Consider the following 21,393-nt stretch of genomic DNA (forward strand, 5'->3'; position numbering starts at 1 on the left):
GTAGGCATGCAGTGCATTATGGTCATTGTAGTTTAAAAATATAATCTAATTATCCTTATCTGTATGTGGGGTTGTTAGAGAAGAATGTGATTGTCAGCCCTAACAATCCATTCTAGCACCTCATCAGGCTCTGTAAAAGTCTTCATTGATGACGTGTTCCTTCTATTCCAGGGGACAGCAGAGGAACTTCATCGATTCCACTCCTTCATCAATACAAGCAGTGAACATCTGAAATTCACCCTCACCTTTGATGCGCATGAAACAAGTTATCTGGACATTTTCATAAAGAAGGAGGGGTGTGGATTTAGCACAGACCTATACAGGAAGCCGACGGACAGGAATTCCCTCTTACGCGGAGACAGCTTCCACCCTACACCCCTAAAAAAACAGTTGTAATACTTGAGTGAAGGAAACATTTGAAATGTAAATTAGTAATTTTAATTTTGTAAATTTAAAACAAAAACATAACTGTTTGTACTTACAACTCAGTTACTAAGTCTTTAACCACACTGTGTTGTTACACTGTTGAGTAAAAACTTATGCTTCCTACACTTTAACTTGTTGTCTGAAAATAAAATGTACATTTTCCTCACCTGCGTCCAGTCAGTAGATGGACTAGATGCCGCTTAGGCCGCCCGTTGTGACTCCGTCAAGAATTCAGACCAGAGCAAGTTTGTATGAAGGTCTGGTTATTAAATGGGTTCATAGTTCAATAGTAATATCCTCTAAAACGCTTTGGTGACAAACTTTTCTGCCCTGTTTCCAGTTGACAATTTTGTTAAATCACATAAATAGTACTCTTCCAATTCAGAGCCTGGATTTTCCCCCTGAGGCTAATATCCATATCATGTTGAAATCAATAGAACAGGGGACAAACATTTAGGGTTCTACATTGTGACATCATTAAAATACTCCTACTACAATGTTAAAACATTCTACATTGTGACATCATTAAAATACTCCTACTACAACATTCTACATTGTGACATTTATTCATTGATATCATGAAACAACTCCATGTATTTTCTGATGTTTGATCAGAGATATTTTACTAGAGTATCTCTTCCCACATTGATCACAGCTATGAGGTTTCTCTCCTGTGTGTGTTCTCTTGTGTAGAGTCAGATGGCAAGATTGCCCATAACTGTTCCCACATTGATCACAGCTGTAAGGTTTCTCTCCTGTGTGTATTCTCTGGTGTTGAGTCAGAGAGGCAGAATGACCAAAACTCTTCCCACATTGAACACAGCTATACAATTTCTCTCCTGTGTGTGTTCTCTGGTGCACTGTCAGAGAGCTAGATTGACAAAAACTCTTCCCACATTGACCACAGCCATAAGGTTTATCTCCTGTGTGTCTTCTCTGGTGCACTGTCAGAGAGCTAGATTGACAAAAACTCTTCCCACATTGATCACAGCTATATGGTTTCTCTCCTGTGTGTGTTCTCTGGTGCACTGTCAGAGAGCTAGATTGACTAAAACTCTTCCCACATTGATCACAGCTATAAGGTTTATCTCCTGTGTGTATTCTCTGGTGTAAAGTCAGATGGCCAGATCTAGTAAAACTCTTCCCACATTGATCACAGCTATAAGGTTTCTCTCCTGTGTGGATCCTTTGATGAGTTTTAATGCCTGATGAGGAGGAGAATATCTTCCCACAGTCAGAGCAGCAGTGAGTTCTCTTCCCTGTGGATCTCTGCAGGTGTTTATTGATGTGTTCTGATCTGGAGAGACTCTTCTCTGCCTCTTCAGCATCATGAGGTTGTTGAGGCTCCCCAGAGGATCCACGATAGTCCCGTATCTCTCCTGTGTGAACAACAAAGTCAGATGATTAAAGGCCAACAACAGTGGAAATCCACTGTAAAAGGTGATGCCAACAGTGTAGCCATGATGTTGTACAACAATTGACGTCTGTAATGAATGTTAAAATTATTTGACAATTGTCTTAAATTGAGCAAGAATAGTCATATATTGTCTTGTTTTCACATTAGTAGTAACATCGATGATTGTAGGCTAGAAATAAGTTATTCATGTTGTTGAAACTCTAAGCAGTGTGCCTGACAACTTTTGGTCTCCAATATAGGGCCCTTTCTGTGTTTCCTAAAATTGAGGAACGAGGGCGATGAACATGCAATTTGGTTGTAGAAACTCCTCCCCGCTAATGAGGAAACCGATAGTTATGGATGTAGTATATCTGGTAATGAGGAAACCACTAGTTATTGATGTAGTATATCTGGTAATGAGGAAACCGATAGTTATGGATGTACTATATCTGATTAGAGCAAAAATGTTGAGCAAAGATTTTAGTTTTTCATTTTTTTCTGAATGTGAATGGGGGAAAACTCAGGGGAGTAGCCTCCATTTACAGGTTGCTTATGAGTGCATTTCACACTACTTTGGATTATAATTGTAAGGCTCGTTTGAATGTCCTGTGTAATATAATGTTTGCTACAGTATTAAGAAATATGTTTAATTTTTGAAGAATTTAATTTTTAATGACAGTATCCATTTGGGTGTTGTCAATAAAGTTATGATTTTTTAAATTTATTTTTAATTACATTTTTCCCCCACCTTTATTTAACCAGGTGTCCAGTTGAGAACAAGTTCTCATTCACAACTGCGACCTGACCAAGATAAAGCAAAGCAGTGCGACAAAAAAACAACACAGAGTTACACATGGGATAAACAAAAGTACAGTCAATAACACAATAGAAAAGTCTATATACAGTGTGATGGAGTAAGGAGGTAAGGCAATAAACAGGCCATGCCATGGGTGGGTGTTGCTATGGTGACCAGTGAGCTGAGTTAAGGCGGAGCTTTACCTAGCAAAGACTTATAGATGACCTGGAGCCAGTGGGTTTAGCGATGAATATGTAGCGAGGACCAGCCAACGAGAGCATACAGATCGCAGTGGTGGGTGGTATATGGTGCTTTGGTGACAAAACGGATGGCACTGTGATAGACTGCATCCAGTTTGTTGAGTAGAGTGTTGGAGGCTATTTTGAAAATGACATCACCGAAGTCAAGGATCGGTAGGATAGTCAGTTTTACGAGGGTATGTTTGGCAGCATGAGTGAAGGAGGCTTTGCTGCGAAATAGGAAGCAGATTCTAGATTTAATTTTGGATTGGAGATGCTTAATGTGAGTCTGGAAGGAGAGTTTACAGTCTAACCAGACACCTAGGTATTTGTAGTTGTCCACATATTCTAAGTCAGAACCGTCCAGAGTAGTGATGCTAGTCGGGCGGATGCGGGCAGCGATCGGTTGAAGAGCATGCATTTAGTTTTACTAGCGTTTAAGAGCAGTTGGAGGCCACGGAAGGAGAGTTGTATGACATTGAAGCTCATTTGGAGGTTTGTTAACACAGTGTCCAAAGAAGGGCCAGATGTATACAGAATGGTGTCGTCTGCGTCGAGGTGGATCAGAGAATCACCTGCAGCAAGAGCGACATCATTGATATATACAGAGAAAAGAGTCGGCCAGAGAATTTAACCCTGTGGTACCCCATAGAGACTGCCAGAGGTCTGGACAACAGTTTCACACACTGAACTCTATCTGAGAAGTAGTTGGTTAACCAGGCGAGGCAGTCATTTGAGAAACCAAGGCTGTTGAGTCTGCCGATAAGAATGTGGTGATTGACAGAGTTGAAAGCCTTGCCTTAACCTTTATCACTAGACACCAGTGAGCTACAGGTAGGAATCAGCAATGAATCCCAATAATGAGACACCTCTGGGGAGGGGTGTCAGCAATTTTCTTTTTTAATTATATACAGTGGGGAGAACAAGTATTTGAGACACTGCCGATTTTGCAGGTTTTCCTACTTACAAAGCATGTAGAGGTCTGTAATCTTTATCATAGGTACAGTTCAACTATGAGAGACGGAATCTAAAACAAAAAAATCATACAATGTGATTTTCTGGATTTAAGTAATTAATTTGCATTTTATTGCATGACATAAGTATTTGGTCACCTACCAACCAGTAAGAATTCCGGCTCTCACAGACCTGTTAGTTTTTCTTTAAGAAGCCCTCCTGTTCTCCACTCATTACCTGTATTAACTGCACCTGTTTGAACTCGTTACCTGTATAAAAGACACCTGTCCACACACTCAATCAAACAGACTCCAACCTCTCCACAATGGCCAAGACCAGAGAGCTGTGTAAGGACATCAGTGATAAAATTGTAGACCTGCACAAGGCTGTGATGGGCTACAGGACAATAGGCAAGCAGCTTGGTGAGAAGGCAACAACTGTTGGCGCAATTATTAGAAGTTATTGATGACGGTCAATCACCCTCTGTCTGGGGCTCCATGCAAGATCTCACCTCGTGGGGCATCAATGATCATGAGGAAGGTGAGGGATCAGCCCAGAACTACACGGCAGGACCTGGTCAATGACCTGAAGAGAGCTGGGACCACAGTCTCAAAGAAAACCATTAGTAACACACTACGCAGTCATGGATTAAAATCCTGCAGCGCACGCAAGGTCCCCCTGCTCAAGCCAGCGCATGTCCAGGCCCGTCTGAAGTTTGCCAATGACCATCTGGATGATCCAGAGGAATGGGAGAAGGTCATGTGGTCTGATGAGATGAAAATAGAGCTTTTTGGTCTAAACTCCACTCGCCGTGTTTGGAGGAAGAAGAAGGATGAGTAAACCCCCAAGAACACCATCCCAACCGTGAAGCATGGAGGTGGAAACATCATTCTTTGGGGATGCTTTTCTGCAAAGGGGACAGGACGACTGCACCGTATTGAGGGGAGAATGGATGGGGCCATGTATCGCGAGATCTTGGCCAACAACCTCCTTCCCTCAGTAAGAGCATTGAAGATGGGTCATGGCTGGGTCTTCCAGCATGACAACGACCCGAAACACACAGCCAGGGCAACTAAGGAGTGGCTCCGTAAGAAGCATCTCAAGGTCCTGGAGTGGCCTAGCCAGTCTCCAGACCTGAACCCAATAGAAAATCTTTGGAGGGAGCTGAAAGTCCATATTGCCCAGCGACAGCCCCGAAACCTGAAGGATCTGGAGAAGGTCTGTATGGAGAAGGAGTGGGCCAAAATCCCTGCTGCAGTGTGTGCAAACCTGGTAAAGAACTACAGGAAACGTATGATCTCTGTAATTGCAAACAAAGGTTTCTGTACCAAATATTAAGTTCTGCTTTTCTGATACTTCTGTCATGCAATAAAATGCAAATTAATTAATTAAAAATCATACAATGTGATTTTCTGGATTTTTGTTTTAGATTCCGTCTCTCACAGTTGAAGTGTACCTATGATACAAATTACAGACCTCTACATGCTTTGTAAGTAGGAAAACCTGCAAAATCGTCCGTGTATCAAATACTTCTTCTCCCCACTGTATAGTGTTTTACGACAAACCGTTTTTTACAAATCTGTCAAGACACCAACTTAGACTTTACAGTGAAATGCTTTACTTACAAGCCCTTAACCAACAGTGCAGTTCAAGAAGAAGAAAACGTTTACCAAGTAGACTAAAATAAAAAGTAATAATAAAAAGTAACACAATGAGAATAACAATAACGAGGCAATATACGGGGGGCACCGGTACCGAGTCAGTGTGGAGGCTATATACAGGGGGCACCGGTACTGAGTCAGTGTGGAGGCTATATACAGGGGGGCACCGGTACTGAGTCAGTGTGGAGGCTATATACAGGGGGCACCGGTACTGAGTCAGTGTGGAGGTTATATACAGGGGGCACCGGTACTGAGTCAGTGTGGAGGCTATATACAGGGGGCACCGGTACTGAGTCAGTGTGGAGGCTATATACAGGGGGCACCGGTACCGAGTCAGTGTGGAGGCTATATACAGGGGGGCACCGGTACCGAGTCAGTGTGGAGGCTATATACAGGGGGCACCGGTACTGAGTCAGTGTGGAGGCTATATACAGGGGGCACCGGTACCGAGTCAGTGTGGAGGCTATATACAGGGGGCACCGGTACCGAGTCAGTGTGGAGGCTATATACAGGGGGCACCGGTACCGAGTCAGTGTGGAGGCTATATACAGGGGGCACTGGTACCGAGTCAGTGTGGAGGCTATATACAGGGGGCACCGGTACTGAGTCAGTGTGGAGGCTATATACAGGGGGCACCGGTACCAAGTCAGTTTGGAGGCTATATACAGGGGGCACCGGTACCGAGTCAGTTTGGAGGCTATATACAGTGGGCACCGGTACCGAGTCAGTGTGCGGGGTTACAGGCTAGTTGAGGTAATCTGTACATGAAGGTAGGGGAGTGTAGTGACTACGCATAGGTAACAAACAACCAGCAAGTAGCAGCAGTGCACAAAAGGGAGGGAGGTGGCGATTTCATGAATTGTTCAGCAGTCTTATGGCTTGGGGGTAGAAGCTGTTGAGGAGGCTTTTGGTTCTAGACTTGGCGCTGCGGTACCACTTGCCGTGCGGTAGCAGAGAAGACAGTTTATAACTTGAGTGACTGGCGTCTCTGACAATTTTGTGGGCTTTCCTCTGACACAGCCTATTATATAGGTCCTGGATGGCAGGAAGCTTGGCCACAGTGATGTACTGGGCCGTTCGCACTACCCTCTGTAGCGCCGAGCAGTTGCCATACCAGGCGGTGATGCAACCGGTCAGGATCCTCTCGATGGTGCAGCTGTATTACCTTTTGAGAATCTGGGGACCCATGCCAAATCTTTTCAGTCTCCTGAGGGGGAAAAGGTTTTGTTGTGCCCTCTTCATGACTGTCTTGGTATATACCCACGTGGGTGATTGAAAGATGAACTGAGGTCCACACTGCAGTCCAGTTGATGGTGGTAATGCACCTTAAAGTTGGTTTCCAACCGCCATATAAAGTCCAAAGAGGAAAAAGAAGCCTAAAGAAAGGTGAAATTACGAGAAACGAATTTGGTTTACCGTTTGGGGTATCGCGACTGGTTACTTATTTTGATGTGATATGAAAGTATTGTGTGAAATTATTCTGAATTGATATGAAAGTACAGCGATTTATGTTTCTAGAAATGTATCGCAATTGAGAATGGATTCACATTTAGATGGAATATTTGACTATTTTAGCTGCCAGAGCCAGTCTACCTCTGAAAATAACATACAGTCCTTGGACCTTGAGGAGTAACGGGGGCAGCAATCAGCAGTAGAAACAATAACAAAGCGTACTCCCTGCCCGTTTCGGTAAAAAGCTGAGGGATGGTGCTGGAGAAATGCAACCATCCATGATATCAACATTCTAGTTTTAACCATGTTTTGAGGATATACAGTGTTTGTTTATATTTACTGACCTAACATTGGAGAAAAAAAGAGCTTATATTTTGGGTTCTGATGGGGTACAACAGTTGAACTAAGCTCATGAGGCATTTATAAGTGAATTCTTCAAGAAACAATGGGTACATGTCATTAATGTATAAGTCCCAAAATGGATGTAACAACCACTGATTGCCCCTTTAAGACTACATATTGGGCTAATCTAATAGGAGATATTGAGGACTACAGTATTTCAGGCATTGTCATTGGATGCATTTGATCAATTGTTAACGTTTTGTTGATGGTCCACTCTTGATGTTCCACACGTTACAGTGAAGCTTCAGCCATTCCTACAGAACAACATTAAAGTGTAGAACCCCTTTACTGCATATTGGTTCAACGACTGCAGAGACGGTACTTACTGGTGTTAAACAGATCTCCAACCTCCTCGTCTTCCTCCAATGTGACAGTAATCTCCCCCTCCTCTTTCACTCCAAAAACTGCATCCTCCTCTTTCTCTTCCTCTTCTTTTACTGTCACATCCTCCTCCTCTTTCACTCTGAACGCGTCTTCCTCTTCTTTCACTGAAACGTCTTTCTCTTCTTCTTTCAAGGTAACAGCCTCACCCTCTACTTGTTTTTGTATTGAAACAGCCTCCTCTTCCTCCTCCTCTTTCACCAGAGCTTCTTTCTCCGTCCAGCAGACCTCTTCTTTAGTAGGAGGAGAGTAGCTTAGTGAACTCATGGTCGGAGATGTTAGCTAGCTAGCATTAGCGACTAGCCTAGTTCTAAGCTAACTTAGCAAACCAGCTAGCTGACAAACAACGTAAATATATAATTAAAGGGGCCAACAAGTACATACGACAGAAGTGTGTTTAATACACAGCGACTAATATACACCAAAACAGTGTAAAGCGGGTGAATGTTGTAACTATGTTTGCTAGAAAGCTACCGAGGTGTCTGACTAGCTGTTGTCGTTGAAGAAGCGTCCCGTCCACTAGATTATACGTCACACTGGCAGCATCGCCTGAACCTAAAAGACGCACATCGCCATCTGCTGACTGGAGTGGGTAACGCAGTTGAGGAACCAAAAGTTTATTATTCATTTATTTAATAAAAGTTTAATATTATATTAAGTCGTTCAATGAGAAGCATGTGTTGATTGAATCGTGTTTAATGAGTGAGAGTTTAAAACAAACTTTACACCACTACACATTTGCATTGAACCATACTTCTGACATGGATCATTTTGACCCCAGAGGCATATCTTTTATCATAGCCAAAATGTGGTTTATTCAATTGTTCCAATTTTTCATGACTTTGTCAATGAACTTGTTCTTAATAAATCTAAATCATGGTTTAGTGTTTCTGTATCAAATGGACTTTTAACAAATTCAAATCCTTTGGAGTCATTTTGACCCCAGCCAAAAGCACCTTTGATAAATAGGACGTTTAATTCAAATCAAATAACATTTTATTGGTCACCTACACATGTTTAGCAGATGTTATTGGGGGTGTAGCGAAATGCTTGTGTTTCTAGCCCCGACAGTGCAGTAATATCTAACAAGTAATATCTAACCATTTCACAACATATACCCAATACACATACATCTAAGTATTTGAATCTAGGTTTCTCTGTAGACATGATCAATCCCACCAGAGGGTGGAGGGGCACCTGTATCAGTGGTTTTGACCAGATAGACACCTGCAGATATAGTGCCTCCCATGTATTCTCCCAAGATTGGATTTTTCTATACCACGTATCACATGACTGTGTACAAAACTGCCAACGGAAGAAAACTCTGCCAGCGGTAGAAAACTCTACCAGGGGTATACAGTGCATTTGTTTATTATTCAGACCCCTTCACTTTCAAGTATTCAGACCCCTTCACTTTCTCCACATTTTGTTACATTAAAGCCTTATTCTAAAATGGAAGATTTTTTTCCCTCATCAATCTACAAACAATACCCCATAATGACATCACAATACCATCACAATACCCCATAATGACATCACAATATCCCATTATGACATCACAATACCCCATAATGACAAACCAAAAACAGGTTTTTAGACATTTTTGCACAATTATTTACTTAAGTATTCAGACCCTTTAATATGAAATTCGAAATTGAGCTCAGATGCATCCTGATTCCATTGATCATCCTTGAGATGTTTCTACAACTTGATTGGAGTCAACTTGTGGTAAATTCAATTGATTGGACATGATTCGGAAAGGCACACACCTGTCTGTATAAAGTCCCACAGGTAACCAAGCCACGAGGTCAAAGGATTTGTCCGTAGAGCTCTGAGACAGTATTGTGTCGAGGCACAGATCTGGGGAAGGGTACCAAAACATTTCTACAGCATTGAAGGTCCCCAAGAACACAGTGGCCTCCATCATACTTAATGGAAGAAGTTTGTTCTTATTATTATGTGTAGTCTGAATCCGTGAGGCTGCAGGGATTTGTAGTCTTAGTGGCCTCTATCATACTTAATGGAAGAAGTTTGTTATTATTATTATGTGTAGTCTGAATCCGTGAGGCTGCAGGGATTTGTAGTCTTAGTGGCCTCTGTCATACTTAATGGAAGAAGTTTATTATTATTATTTGTAGTCTGAATCCGTGGAGCTGCAGGGATTTGTAGTCTTAGTGGCCTCCATCATACTTAATGGAAGAAGTTTATTATTATTATTTGTAGTCTGAATCCGTGGAGCTGCAGGGATTTGTAGTCTTAGTGGCCTCCATCATACTTAATGGAAGAAGTTTATTATTATTATTATTTGTAGTCTTGCATGTCATCTACTTTGATGCTAATAAGCATTTACAAATAAGGTTTATTACGGATCCCCATTAGTTCCTGCCAAGGCAGCAGCTACTCTTCCTGGGGTTTATTAAGGATCCCCATTAGTTCCTGCCAAGGCAGCAGCTACTCTTCCTGGGGTTTATTATGGAGCCCCATTAGTTCCTGCCACCCTCCCCTAACCCGGACGACGCTGGGCCAATTGGGCGCCGCCCTATGAGACTCCCGATCACAGCCGGTTGTGATACAGCCTGGATTAGAACCAGGGACTGTAGTGACGCCAATGACAAGCACACCCATAACATGATGCAGCCACCACCATGCTTGAAAATATGAAGAGTGGTAGTCAGTGATGTGTTGGATTTGCCCCAAACATAACACTTTGTATTCAGGATAAAAAGTTAATTTCTTTGCCACATTGTTTTGCATTATTACTTTAGTGCCTCATTGCAAACAGGATAAATGTTTTGGCATATTGTTTTCTGTACAGGCTTCCTTCTTTTCACTCTGTCATTGAGGTTAGTATTGTGGAGTAACTACAATGTTGTTGATCCATCCTCAGTTTTCTCCTATCACAGCCATTAAACATTGTAACTATTTTAAAGTCACCATTGGCTTCATGGTGAAATCCCTGAGCGGTTTCCTTCCTCACCAGCAACTGAGTTAGGAAGGACGCCTGCATCTTTGTAGTGACTGGTTGTATTGATACATCATCTAAAGTGTCATTAATAACTTCACCAATGATGCTCAAAGGGATATTCACCAATAGGTGTCTTTCTTTGCGAGGCATTAGACAACCTACCTGGTCTTTGTGGTTGAATCTGTGTTTGAAATTCACTGCTCGACTGAGGGCCATTACAGATAATTGTATGTGTGGGGTACAGAGATGAGGTAGTCATTCAGACATCATGTTAAACACTATTATTGCACACAGAGTGAGTCCCTGCAACTTATTATGTGACTTGTTAAGCAACATCTTTACTCCTGAACTTATTTAGGCTTTTAATTACATTTGTAAACATTTCCAAAAACATAATTCCACTTTGACATTATGGGGTATTGAATCCATTTAACCCCAGTATCTCTACTTGCACATTCATCTTCTGCTATTCACATTCACATTCCCTACCATTCCAGTGTTTAATTGCTATATTGTAATTACTTCGCCACCATGGTCTATTTATTGCCTAACCTCTCTTATCCTACCTTATTTGCACATGCTGTATATAGATTTTTCTATCTATTCAATCTAATAGTATCAGTAAAATCTGTTGAAATAAAACCAGAGATAAATATACCTAACATAGTGCAATCTAATAGCATCAGTAAAATCTGTTGAAATAAAACCACAGATAAATATACCTAACATAGTACAATCTAATAGCATCAGTAAAATCTGTTGAAATAAAACCACAGATAAATATACCTAACATAGTACAATCTAGTAGCATCAGTAAAATCTATTAAACAATACATCACAATACAGCAGAAATAGTTACACATTATAGAGATCCATTCATGGATGTACAGGTCTGTTGGATAAACCTTCAGAAATAGTTACACATTATAGAGATCCATTCCTGGATGTACAGGTCTGTTGGATAAACCTTCAGAAATAGTTACACATTATAGAGATCCATTCATGGATGTACAGGTCTGTTGGATAAACCTTCAGACATAGTTACACATTATAGAGATCCATTCCTGGATGTACAGGTCTGTTGGATAAACCTCCAGAAATAGTTACACATTATAGAGATCCATTCATGGATGTACAGGTCTGTTGGATAAACCATCAGAAATAGTTACACATTATAGAGATCCATTCCTGGATGTACAGGTCTGTTGGATAAACCTTCAGAAATGTCCGCTGCTGATTTCTTCCAGGTGTCCATAGCGGACACCCTGGTCCTGTGAATCCTGGCCGTGGACAAATTCTCAGTCAGAAACACAAGTCAGAACACAGCCTCTCTATTCTCTCGTGTGTTTTCAGGTCCTCTGACTGGGAAAATGTCTTTTCACAATGAGAGCAGTGGTATGTCTTCTCCTCCTGTGTATTAGTATGTTGGAAACGCTTTTCTCCTGTGTGTTTTCTCTCATGCTTTTTCAGAGTCCCTGACCACCTAAAACTCTTTTCACACTGGGAACATTGGAAAGGTTTTTCTCCTGTGTGTGTTCTCTCATGCGTTTTCAGGCTCACTAACCACCTAAAACTGTTTCCACCGTGAGAACAGTGATAAGGCTTCTCTCCAGTGTGTATTCTCTCATGCTTTTTCAGGACCCATAACCACCTAAAACTCTTTCCACAGTGAGAACAGTGATAAGGTCTCTCTCCAGTGTGTGTTCTCTCATGCCCAACCAGGGCCCCTAACTGAGTAAAATTCTTTCCACAGTAGGAACAGTGGTACGGTTTTTCTCCTGTATGTATTCTCTCATGCATTTTCAGGCTCCCTAACCACCTAAAACTCTTTCCACAGTGGGAGCAGTGGTGTTGGTTAGGCGTCTCTGGGTCTGTTTCCTCTGAGGAACTCTTCCCGTTGTCAGAGTCTGGTCTCTCTCCTGCCAAAAGACAAACAGATTATTTAGTTAAACAGAGACCTGAATGAAGCCTGCATTAAATAAAATTGTCTTCCTATGAGGTTTAATCTAGACTAGATCCTTCAATAACCTGAGGTCCGTCTTCACAACCTTACATCATTAAAAATAAACTTGGTGACGGTGAGATTTAAAAACAAATAATGTAGTGCTCCAAATCTAATCTCTCAGGGAATGTCATGTTTATAGGCTGAGCAGAGCTCTATAATAATAGATAATGTCATGTTTTAGGCTGAACAGAGATGGTTGTTTGCCATTCTGTGAGACAATTAAGTTGTGATTTTGTGGTGGGGGGGACTCTGATGGTATACACATGTTACAGTTAAGCAATAAGACCCGAGGAAGTGTGGTATATGGCCAATATAGCATGGTTAAAGACTGTCCTTAAGCACGAGGCAGGCAGAGTGCCTGGATACAGCCCTTAGCCGTGGTATATTGGCCATATATCACAAACCCCTGGGGTGGATTATTGCAATTATAAACTGGTTACCAACGTAATTAGAGCAGTAAAAATACATGTTGTCATACCCATGGTATACGGCCTGATATACCACGGCTGTCAGCCAATCAGCATTCAGGGCTTTAACATTATATTATCACATAAATTCCTATAGTACAGAACAACATTTTCAAGTATAGAATTTCAGTAGCATGCTGCTTAAAAACCACACATTCATTCAAAACCTTTAGAGAGTTAGAGCCCGTTTTTAAGACAGTACTTACTGGTGGTAATCAGATCTCCTGACTCCTCTGTCAATATGACCGTTATCTCTCCCTCTTTCTCCTTCTTCACTCCAAAAACTGCATCCTCCTCTTTCTCTTCCTCCTCCTCTTCTTTTACTGTAACATCTTCCTCCTCTTTCACTCTGAACGCGTCTTCCTCTTCTTTCACTGTAACAGCCTCATCCTCTACTTCTTGTTTTACTGTAACACCCTCCTCTTCCTCCTCGACAATGTTCAGCCCCAGAGCTTCTTTCTCCGTCCAGCAGACCCCCTCTTCTTTAACTGGAGGGGGGATGTTTAGGGAGCTCATGGTCGGAGATGTTATCTAGCTAGTTAGCATTAGCGACTAGCCTAGCGCTAGGCAAATTTAAGACGTCTGCCTGACTAACAACGTAAATATGAAAATAAATGGGGCAACTCGCTATAAAACAGAAGTATGTCTAAAACACATAGGCAAATATGCACTGAAACAGTCTAAAAAGCTTGAATGTTTAGGCCATGTCGCCTAGCAAGCTACTGAAGTGACTGACTCGCTGTTGTTGTTGAAGTGTCCCGTCCACTAGATTATACGTCACACTGGCAGCATCATCATCAGCTGACTGGAGTGGGTAACGCAGTATAAAGAAATGTTTATTTTATTTCCTGACAGATGTAGTCACTAGTCACTTTAATAATGTTTACATATTTTGCATTACTCACCTGATATACTGTATTCTACCCTATACTATTGTATCTGTCTATGTATTACTCATCTCATATGTATATACTGTATTCTATCCTATTCTACTGTATCTTAGTCTATGCATTACTCATCTCATATGTATATACTGTATTCTATCCTATTCTACTGTATCTTAGTCTATGCATTACTCATCTCATATGTATATACTGTATTCTATCCTATTCTACTGTATCTTAGTCTATGTATTACTCATCTCATATGTATATACTGTATTCTATCCTATTCTACTGTATCTTAGTCTATGTATTACTCATCTCATATGTATATACTGTATTCTATCCTATTCTACTGTATCTTAGTCTATGTATTACTCATCTCATATGTATATACTGTATTCTATCCTATTCTACTGTATCTTAGTCTATGTATTACTCATCTCATATGTATATACTGTATTCTATCCTATTCTACTGTATCTTAGTCTATGTATTACTCATCTCATATGTATATACTGTATTCTATCCTATTCTACTGTATCTTAGTCTATGTATTACTCATCTCATATGTATATACTGTATTCTATCCTATTCTACTGTATCTTAGTCTATGTATTACTCATCTCATATGTATATACTGTATTCTATCCTATTCTACTGTATCTTAGTCTATGTATTACTCATCTCATATGTATATACTGTATTCTATCCTATTCTACTGTATCTTAGTCTATGTATTACTCATCTCATATGTATATACTGTATTCTATCCTATTCTACTGTATCTTAGTCTATGTATTACTCATCTCATATGTATATACTGTATTCTATCCTATTCTACTGTATCTGTCTATGCCGCTCTGACATTGCTTGTCCATATATTTATATATATATATGAGTCACTGGCTTACTGGTGCTCTTCCATGCCGTCCCTAGGAGGAGTGCGTCACTTGAGTGGGTTGAGTCACTGACGTGGTCTTCCTGTCTGGGTTGGCGCCTTGTCTCAGGATGGTAAGTTGGTGGTTGAAGATATCCCTCTAGTGGTGTGGGGGCTGTGCTTTGGCAACGTGGGTGGGGTTATATCCTGCCTGTTTGGCCCTGTCTGGGGGTATCATCGGATGGGGCCACAGTGTCTCCTGAACCCTCCTGTCTCAGCCTCTGGTATTTATGCTGCATTCGTTTGTGTAGGGTCAGTTTGTTATATCTGGACTATTTCTACTGTCTTATCCGGTGTCCTGTGTGAATTTAAGTATGCTCTCTCTAATTCTCTCTTTCTTTCTCTCTCTCGGAGGACCTGAGCCCTAGGACCATGCCTCAGGACTACCTGGCATGATGACTCCTTGCTGTCCCCTGGCCGTGCTGCTGCTCCAGTTTCAACTGTTCTGCCTGCGGCTATGGAAACCTGACCTGTTCACCGGACGTGCTACCTATCCCAGACCTGCTACCTATCCCAGACCTGCTGTTTTCAACTCTCTAGAGACAGCAGGAGCAGTAGAGATACTCAATGATCGGCTATGAAAATCAACTGACATTATTATTTGACCATGCTAGTCATTTATGAACATCTTGGTCATGTTCTGTTATAATCTCCACCCAGCACAGCCAGAAGAGGACTGGCCACCCCTCAGAGCCTGGTTTCTTCTTAGGTTTTGGACTTTCTAGGGAGTTCTTCCTAGCCACCGTGCTTCTACACCTGCATTGCTTGCTGTTTAAGGCTGGGTTTCTGTACAGCACTTTGAGATATCAGCTGATGTAAGAAGGGCTACATAAATACATTTGATTTGATATATTCTTATTCCATTACTTAGATTTGTGTGTATTAGGTATTTGTTGTGAATATGTTAGATATTAGTGCACTGTTGGAACAAGAAACACAAGCATTTAGTTAGATATTACTGCACTGTTGGAGCTAGGAACACAAGCATTTAGTTAGATATTACTGCACTGTTGGAGCTAGTGTAACAGTATAACTTTACGTCGTCCCCTCGCCCCGACACGGGCGCGAACCAGGGACCCTCTGCACACATCAACAACTGACACCCACGAAGCGTCGTTACCCATCGCTCCACAAAAGCCACGGCCCTTGCAGAGCAAGGGGCAACACTCCTTCTAGGTTTCAGAGCAAGTGACGTAACTGATTGAAACACTACTAGCGCGTACCTGCTAACTAGCTAGCCATTTCACATCCGTTACACTCACCCCCCTTTCAACCTCCTCCTTTTCCGCAGCAACCAGTGATCCGGGTCAACAGCATCAATGTAACAGTATAACTTCACGTCGTCCCCTCGCCCCGACACGGGCGCGAACCAGGGACCCTCTGCACACATCAACAACTGACACCCACGAAGCGTCGTTACCCATCGCTCCACAAAAGCCACGGCCCTTGCAGAGCAAGGGGCAACACTACATCTAGGTTTCAGAGCAAGTGACGTAACTGATTGAAACGCTACTAGCGCGTGCCCGCTAACTAGCTAGCCATTTCACATCCGTTACACTAGGAACACAAGCATTTAGTTAGATATTACTGTTGGAGCTAGGAACACAAGCATTTAGTTAGATACTACTGCACTGTTGGAGCTAGAAACACAAGCATTTGGTTAGATATTACTGTTGGAGCTAGGAACACAAGCATTTAGTTAGATATTACTGCACTGTTGGATCTAGAAACACAAGCATTTAGTTAGGTATTACTGCACTGTTGGATCTAGAAACACAAGCATTTAGTTAGGTATTACTGCACTGTTGGAGCTAGAAACACAAGCATTTAGTTAGATATTACTTCACTGTTGGAGCTAGGAACACAAGCATTTAGCTACACCCGCAATAACATACATATGTGACAAATAACATTTAAATTATTATGAAGGTCACTTGTGTAAAATGTACTTTTCCCCGCTCATCTTTTGACATTGCTTATGCATATTCGGTGGCCTGAATGCATCCAGACTATGTCACAGGTCCATCCTGGTAGATCTGAACCTAATGCAGCTTGGAGTGATCAGATGACAGAAGTCACATTTAGGTGCCAGGTGTAACTGAGGCCATAGATGCTCCATATCCATTACTTTTAATGTTTTATATAATATGACTAAATGTGTTTCTTTCTGTGTTGCAGGGGCAGTCAAGAAATGGAACGGCAAGGCCAAAGAACATGACATAAGCAGAGCTGTGGGAAACCACCTCAAGCCCCTGGTAGAGCCGGGGGTGGTGTTTACCACTCCACCACGCCTTCAGCAGGCTTGAAAAGTGGGATTGAGACTGATTTTCATACCAGAGTCTGTTGATTGGTCGGTCATTGGGTTAATTTGTTTTGCAATATGTTCAAATCAAATCAAGCTTTGTTTATACAGCACATTTCAGACATGGATGCAACACAACGGCTTCACAGGAAAAAACAAATAAAATAAACAGAAATATTTAGTACAAACTTAAGAGAAAAACACTGAAGAAAAACTGAAAGACTAATGAGCATTGTAAAGAAATGCCATTGATTAAAATATTAACAATATAATGTTATATCCAACCCAAAATATAACTTGTTTTTTAGGAGGGGTTCTGAAAGACACTATGGGGGTGTCTACTGAAAATTGACTAGTAACAACAACTGGCACCTAAAAGACAACCACCATGAGACCCACTAAATCTGCCCAAGAAGAGGCAAACAAAAGAAAAACTCAAAACTAACTTACAGACAGGAAGCAAACCAAAAAGGTGGAGCAACTAAAAGGTGTTGACTCTCCACATCTATCAAGACAACTGGAGCACTGGGCCAGACACTCTTAAATAGAACCTGGACCAGCTCAGGTGAAACACCTTCCCACTAACGAGATGGACAAGCCAGCACAGGTGTAACACATACTGACTAACGAGGTGACACCAATCAGTGCGTCCTACGTGCTAACGAGCTATACGTGCTAACGAGCTACACATGCTAAAGTCCAACCTCAAAACATAAATGGAAAAACCAAAGCCTGTAACACCTTCCCCTTTAAGACAACAAATATATCCTATATTTTTGTTGGACAAGTTTGCTCACCCCCAACAGAAAACAACTTCCATTTCACATAATCAACTACAATGCTTCACCTTCAATATAAACATAGTGTCTACTGGCTGTCAACAATTAAAATCAAGAAAAAAACACGTATTTCTAAATAATAATACACAATCGTATTATTTTTTAAAGCCTTTTTCTTTCAATAGAATCCTAAACCTAACTAGCTTCTAGAACTCTCGTCCCCTTGGAACGAGCCCCCCGAAACACGTCTCCAATACGGAAAAACGTGCAGTCAAAATAAATTGTGATCCATGGCAACGCACTGGCTAAACGCAAAACTTGTTGACTGCCCACCCTTGAGACAATCAGCAACCAACTCCTGCAATATCCGTAGTAACTTTCCACCTCACTGCAGAGCTTCTCTCTCTATTCAGGGTTCACTAGATAGGCATGTTGTTGGATCGGGCCCAGTCCCCAATGTCATGCATTTGGGTTAGCACATCTGAGAATGAACCCTGATATTCTAAAAGCAGGGCAACATTGTCAATAAAATTATACACAAAAACGGTCAGCTGGTTGCATAAATAATTATGATTACTTTTGAGTCATGCTTCTTCAGTAGTGGAATAAAGACAATTAGCATTTGAATGTTGTCAAGAAATACTGGAGTGATGTCAGATTGTTAATAACATTTCTTATAGACCAATTTATTATACTGCTTTCATGTGTGTATATACACAAACATCTGCAACAATTATCATATTACATGTATTTTTTTAAACAAGCAGCTTTTTCAACTTGTAGAAAACAGCTGGCTACATTTTGAAGTGCTGCATTTTGATTAAAGTGGGTCACCAACGCAGTAAGTGTAACACAGCTCTTTTTTTGTTATTCACTTTTTGTTAAATAATACTCTTTCAATTCAGAGCCTAGATTTCCCCTGAGGCTAATATCCATATCATGCTGCAATCAATTGAAAAGGGCAAACGATAAGGATAAGGTAGAACATCATTCAAATACTCCTACTACAATGTTAAAACATTCTACATTGTGACATTATTTCATTGATATCATGAAACAACTTCATGTATGTATTTTCTGATGTTTGATCAGAGATCTTTTATCAGAGTATCTCTTGTCACATTGATCACAGCTATGAGGTTTCTCTCCTGTGTGTGTTCTCTGGTGTGAAGTCAGCTGGCTAGATGTCGTAAAACTCTTCCCACATTGATCACAACTATGAGATTTCTCTCCTGTGTGTGTTCTCTGGTGTGAAGTCAGATTGCTTGATGTCCTAAAACTCTTCCCACATTGATCACAACTATGAGATTTCTCTCCTGTGTGTGTTCTCTGGTGTGAAGTCAGATTGCTTGATGTCCTAAAACTCTTCCCACATTGGGCACAGATATAAGGTTTCTCGCCTGTGTGTATTCTCTGGTGTGATGTCAGCTGGCCAGATCTACCAAAACTCTTCCCACATTGACCACAGCTAAAAGGTTTCTCTCCTGTGTGTTGTGTGTGTGTTCTCTGGTGTACAGTCAGAGAGCCAGATTGAAAAAAACTCTTCCCACATTGACCACAGCTATAAGGTTTCTCTCCTGTGTGTTTTCTCCGGTGTGAAGTCAGATTGCTTGATGTAGTACATCTCTTCCCACATTGACCACAGCTATAAGGTTTCTCTCCTGTGTGTATTCTCTGGTGCACTGTCAGATAGCGAGATGCACCAAAACTCTTCCCACATTGATCACAGCTATGTGGTTTCGGTTTCTCTCCTGTGTGTATTCTCTGGTGTGAAGTCAGATTGCTTGATGTAGTAAAACTATTCCCACATTGAGCACAGATATAAGGTTTCTCTCCTGTGTGTATTCTCTGGTGTGATGTCAGCTGGCCAGATCTACCAAAACTCTTCCCACATTGACCACAGCTAAAAGGTTTCTCTCCTGTGTGTTGTGTGTGTGTTCTCTGGTGTACAGTCAGAGAGCAAGATTGAAAAAAACTCTTCCCACATTGACCACAGCTATAAGGTTTCTCTCCTGTGTGTGTTCTCTGGTGTGAAGTCAGATTGCTTGATGTAGTACATCTCTTCCCACATTGATCACAGCTATAAGGTTTCTCTCCTGTGTGTGTTCTCTGGTGTGAAGTCAGATGGCTAGATTTAGCAAAACTCTTCCCACATTGATCACAGCTATAAGGTTTCTCTCCTGTGTGTGTTCTCTGGTGTGAAGTCAGATTGCTTGATGTAGTACATCTCTTCCCACATTGATCACAGCTATAAGATTTCTCTCCTGTGTGTATTCTCTGGTGTGATGTCAGCTGGCCAGATCTACCAAAACTCTTCCCACATTGATCACAGCTATAAGATTTCTCTCCTGTGTGTACTCACTCGTGTATTTTAAGTTCTGATGAAGATTTGCAACCTTTCCCACAGTCAGAGCAGCAATGAGATTTCTTCCCTGTGGGTCTCTGCTGGTGTTTCTGGAGGAGTTCTGATCTGGAGAGACTCTTCTCTGCCTCGTCAGCATCATGAGGTTGTTGAGGATTCCCAGAGGATCCACGATAGTCCCGTCTCTCTCCTATGTGAACAACAAAGTCATAGAGATGATTAAAGGCCCACAACAGCGGCAATTCACTGTAAAAGGTGATGCCAACAGCATAGCCATGATGTCGTACAACAATTGATGTCTGTAATGAATGTTAAAATTATTTGACAATTGATTTAAAATGAGCAACAAGTCATATTTTGTCAAAAATGTCACATTAGTAGTAACATCTAAGATTGTAGACTAGAAATAAGTTATTCATGTTGTTGATACTCTAAGCAGTGTGCCAGACGACTTTTCGTCTCCAATATAGGCCCCTTTCTGTGTTGCTAAAATTGTGGCACGAGGTCGATGCGCACACAATTTGATTGCAGAAACACCTCCCTGCTAATGAGGAAACCGCTAGTAATGGATGTAGTATATCTGGTAATGAGGAAACCACTAGTTATGGATGTAGTATATCTGGTAATGAGGAAACCGCTAGTTATGGATGTAGTATATCTGGTAATGAGGAAACCACTAGTTATGGATGTAGTATATCTGGTAATGAGGAAACCGATAGTAATGGATGTAGTATATCTGGTAATGAGGAAACCACTAGTTATGGATGTAGTATATCTGGTAATGAGGAAACCGATAGTAATGGATGTAGTATATCTGGTAATGAGGAAACCACTAGTTATGGATGTAGTATATCTGGTAATGAGGAAACCGATAGTAATGGATGTAGTATATCTGGTAATGAGGAAACCAGTAGTTATGGATGTAGTATATCTGGTCATGAGGGAAACCACTAGTTATGGATGTAGTATATCTGGTAATGAGGAA

General features: G+C 41.3%; 4 protein-coding genes across 9 annotated transcripts in view; 2 read left to right on the forward strand and 2 right to left on the reverse strand.

Moving 5' to 3' along the window:
• The window catches only part of LOC139548391 (zinc finger protein ZFP2-like), a 315,038-nt gene that overhangs the window by 253,276 nt on the left and 40,369 nt on the right, over positions 1 to 21,393 (forward strand). The window lies entirely within an intron of this gene.
• Positions 1 to 21,393, forward strand: part of LOC139548509 (zinc finger protein 180-like) — a 284,664-nt gene that overhangs the window by 237,710 nt on the left and 25,561 nt on the right. The window lies entirely within an intron of this gene.
• LOC139548897 (zinc finger protein 180-like) overlaps positions 1 to 21,393 on the reverse strand; it is a 324,124-nt gene that overhangs the window by 214,539 nt on the left and 88,192 nt on the right. For 2 of the 6 annotated variants that reach the window (XM_071358869.1, XM_071358861.1), the window contains exon 2: positions 20,314 to 20,598. The exons of the other annotated variants lie outside the window; for them this stretch is intronic. In XM_071358869.1, the coding sequence (XP_071214970.1) occupies positions 20,405 to 20,598 (194 nt within the window). In that variant the 3' untranslated portion in view covers positions 20,314 to 20,404. Of the gene's footprint in view, positions 1 to 20,313; positions 20,599 to 21,393 lie in introns of those variants that run through there. 6 annotated transcript variants of the gene reach the window in all.
• On the reverse strand, positions 18,712 to 20,398 carry LOC139549821 (zinc finger protein 135-like; the record flags this gene model as incomplete). Its single annotated transcript, XM_071360574.1, has 1 exon — positions 18,712 to 20,398. A coding segment is annotated over one exon (1,290 nt), but the record flags the coding sequence as incomplete, so codon positions are not given.

The sequence above is a fragment of the Salvelinus alpinus genome, chromosome 2 (assembly GCF_045679555.1).
Source record: "Salvelinus alpinus chromosome 2, SLU_Salpinus.1, whole genome shotgun sequence".
Lineage (NCBI taxonomy): Eukaryota > Metazoa > Chordata > Actinopteri > Salmoniformes > Salmonidae > Salvelinus > Salvelinus alpinus.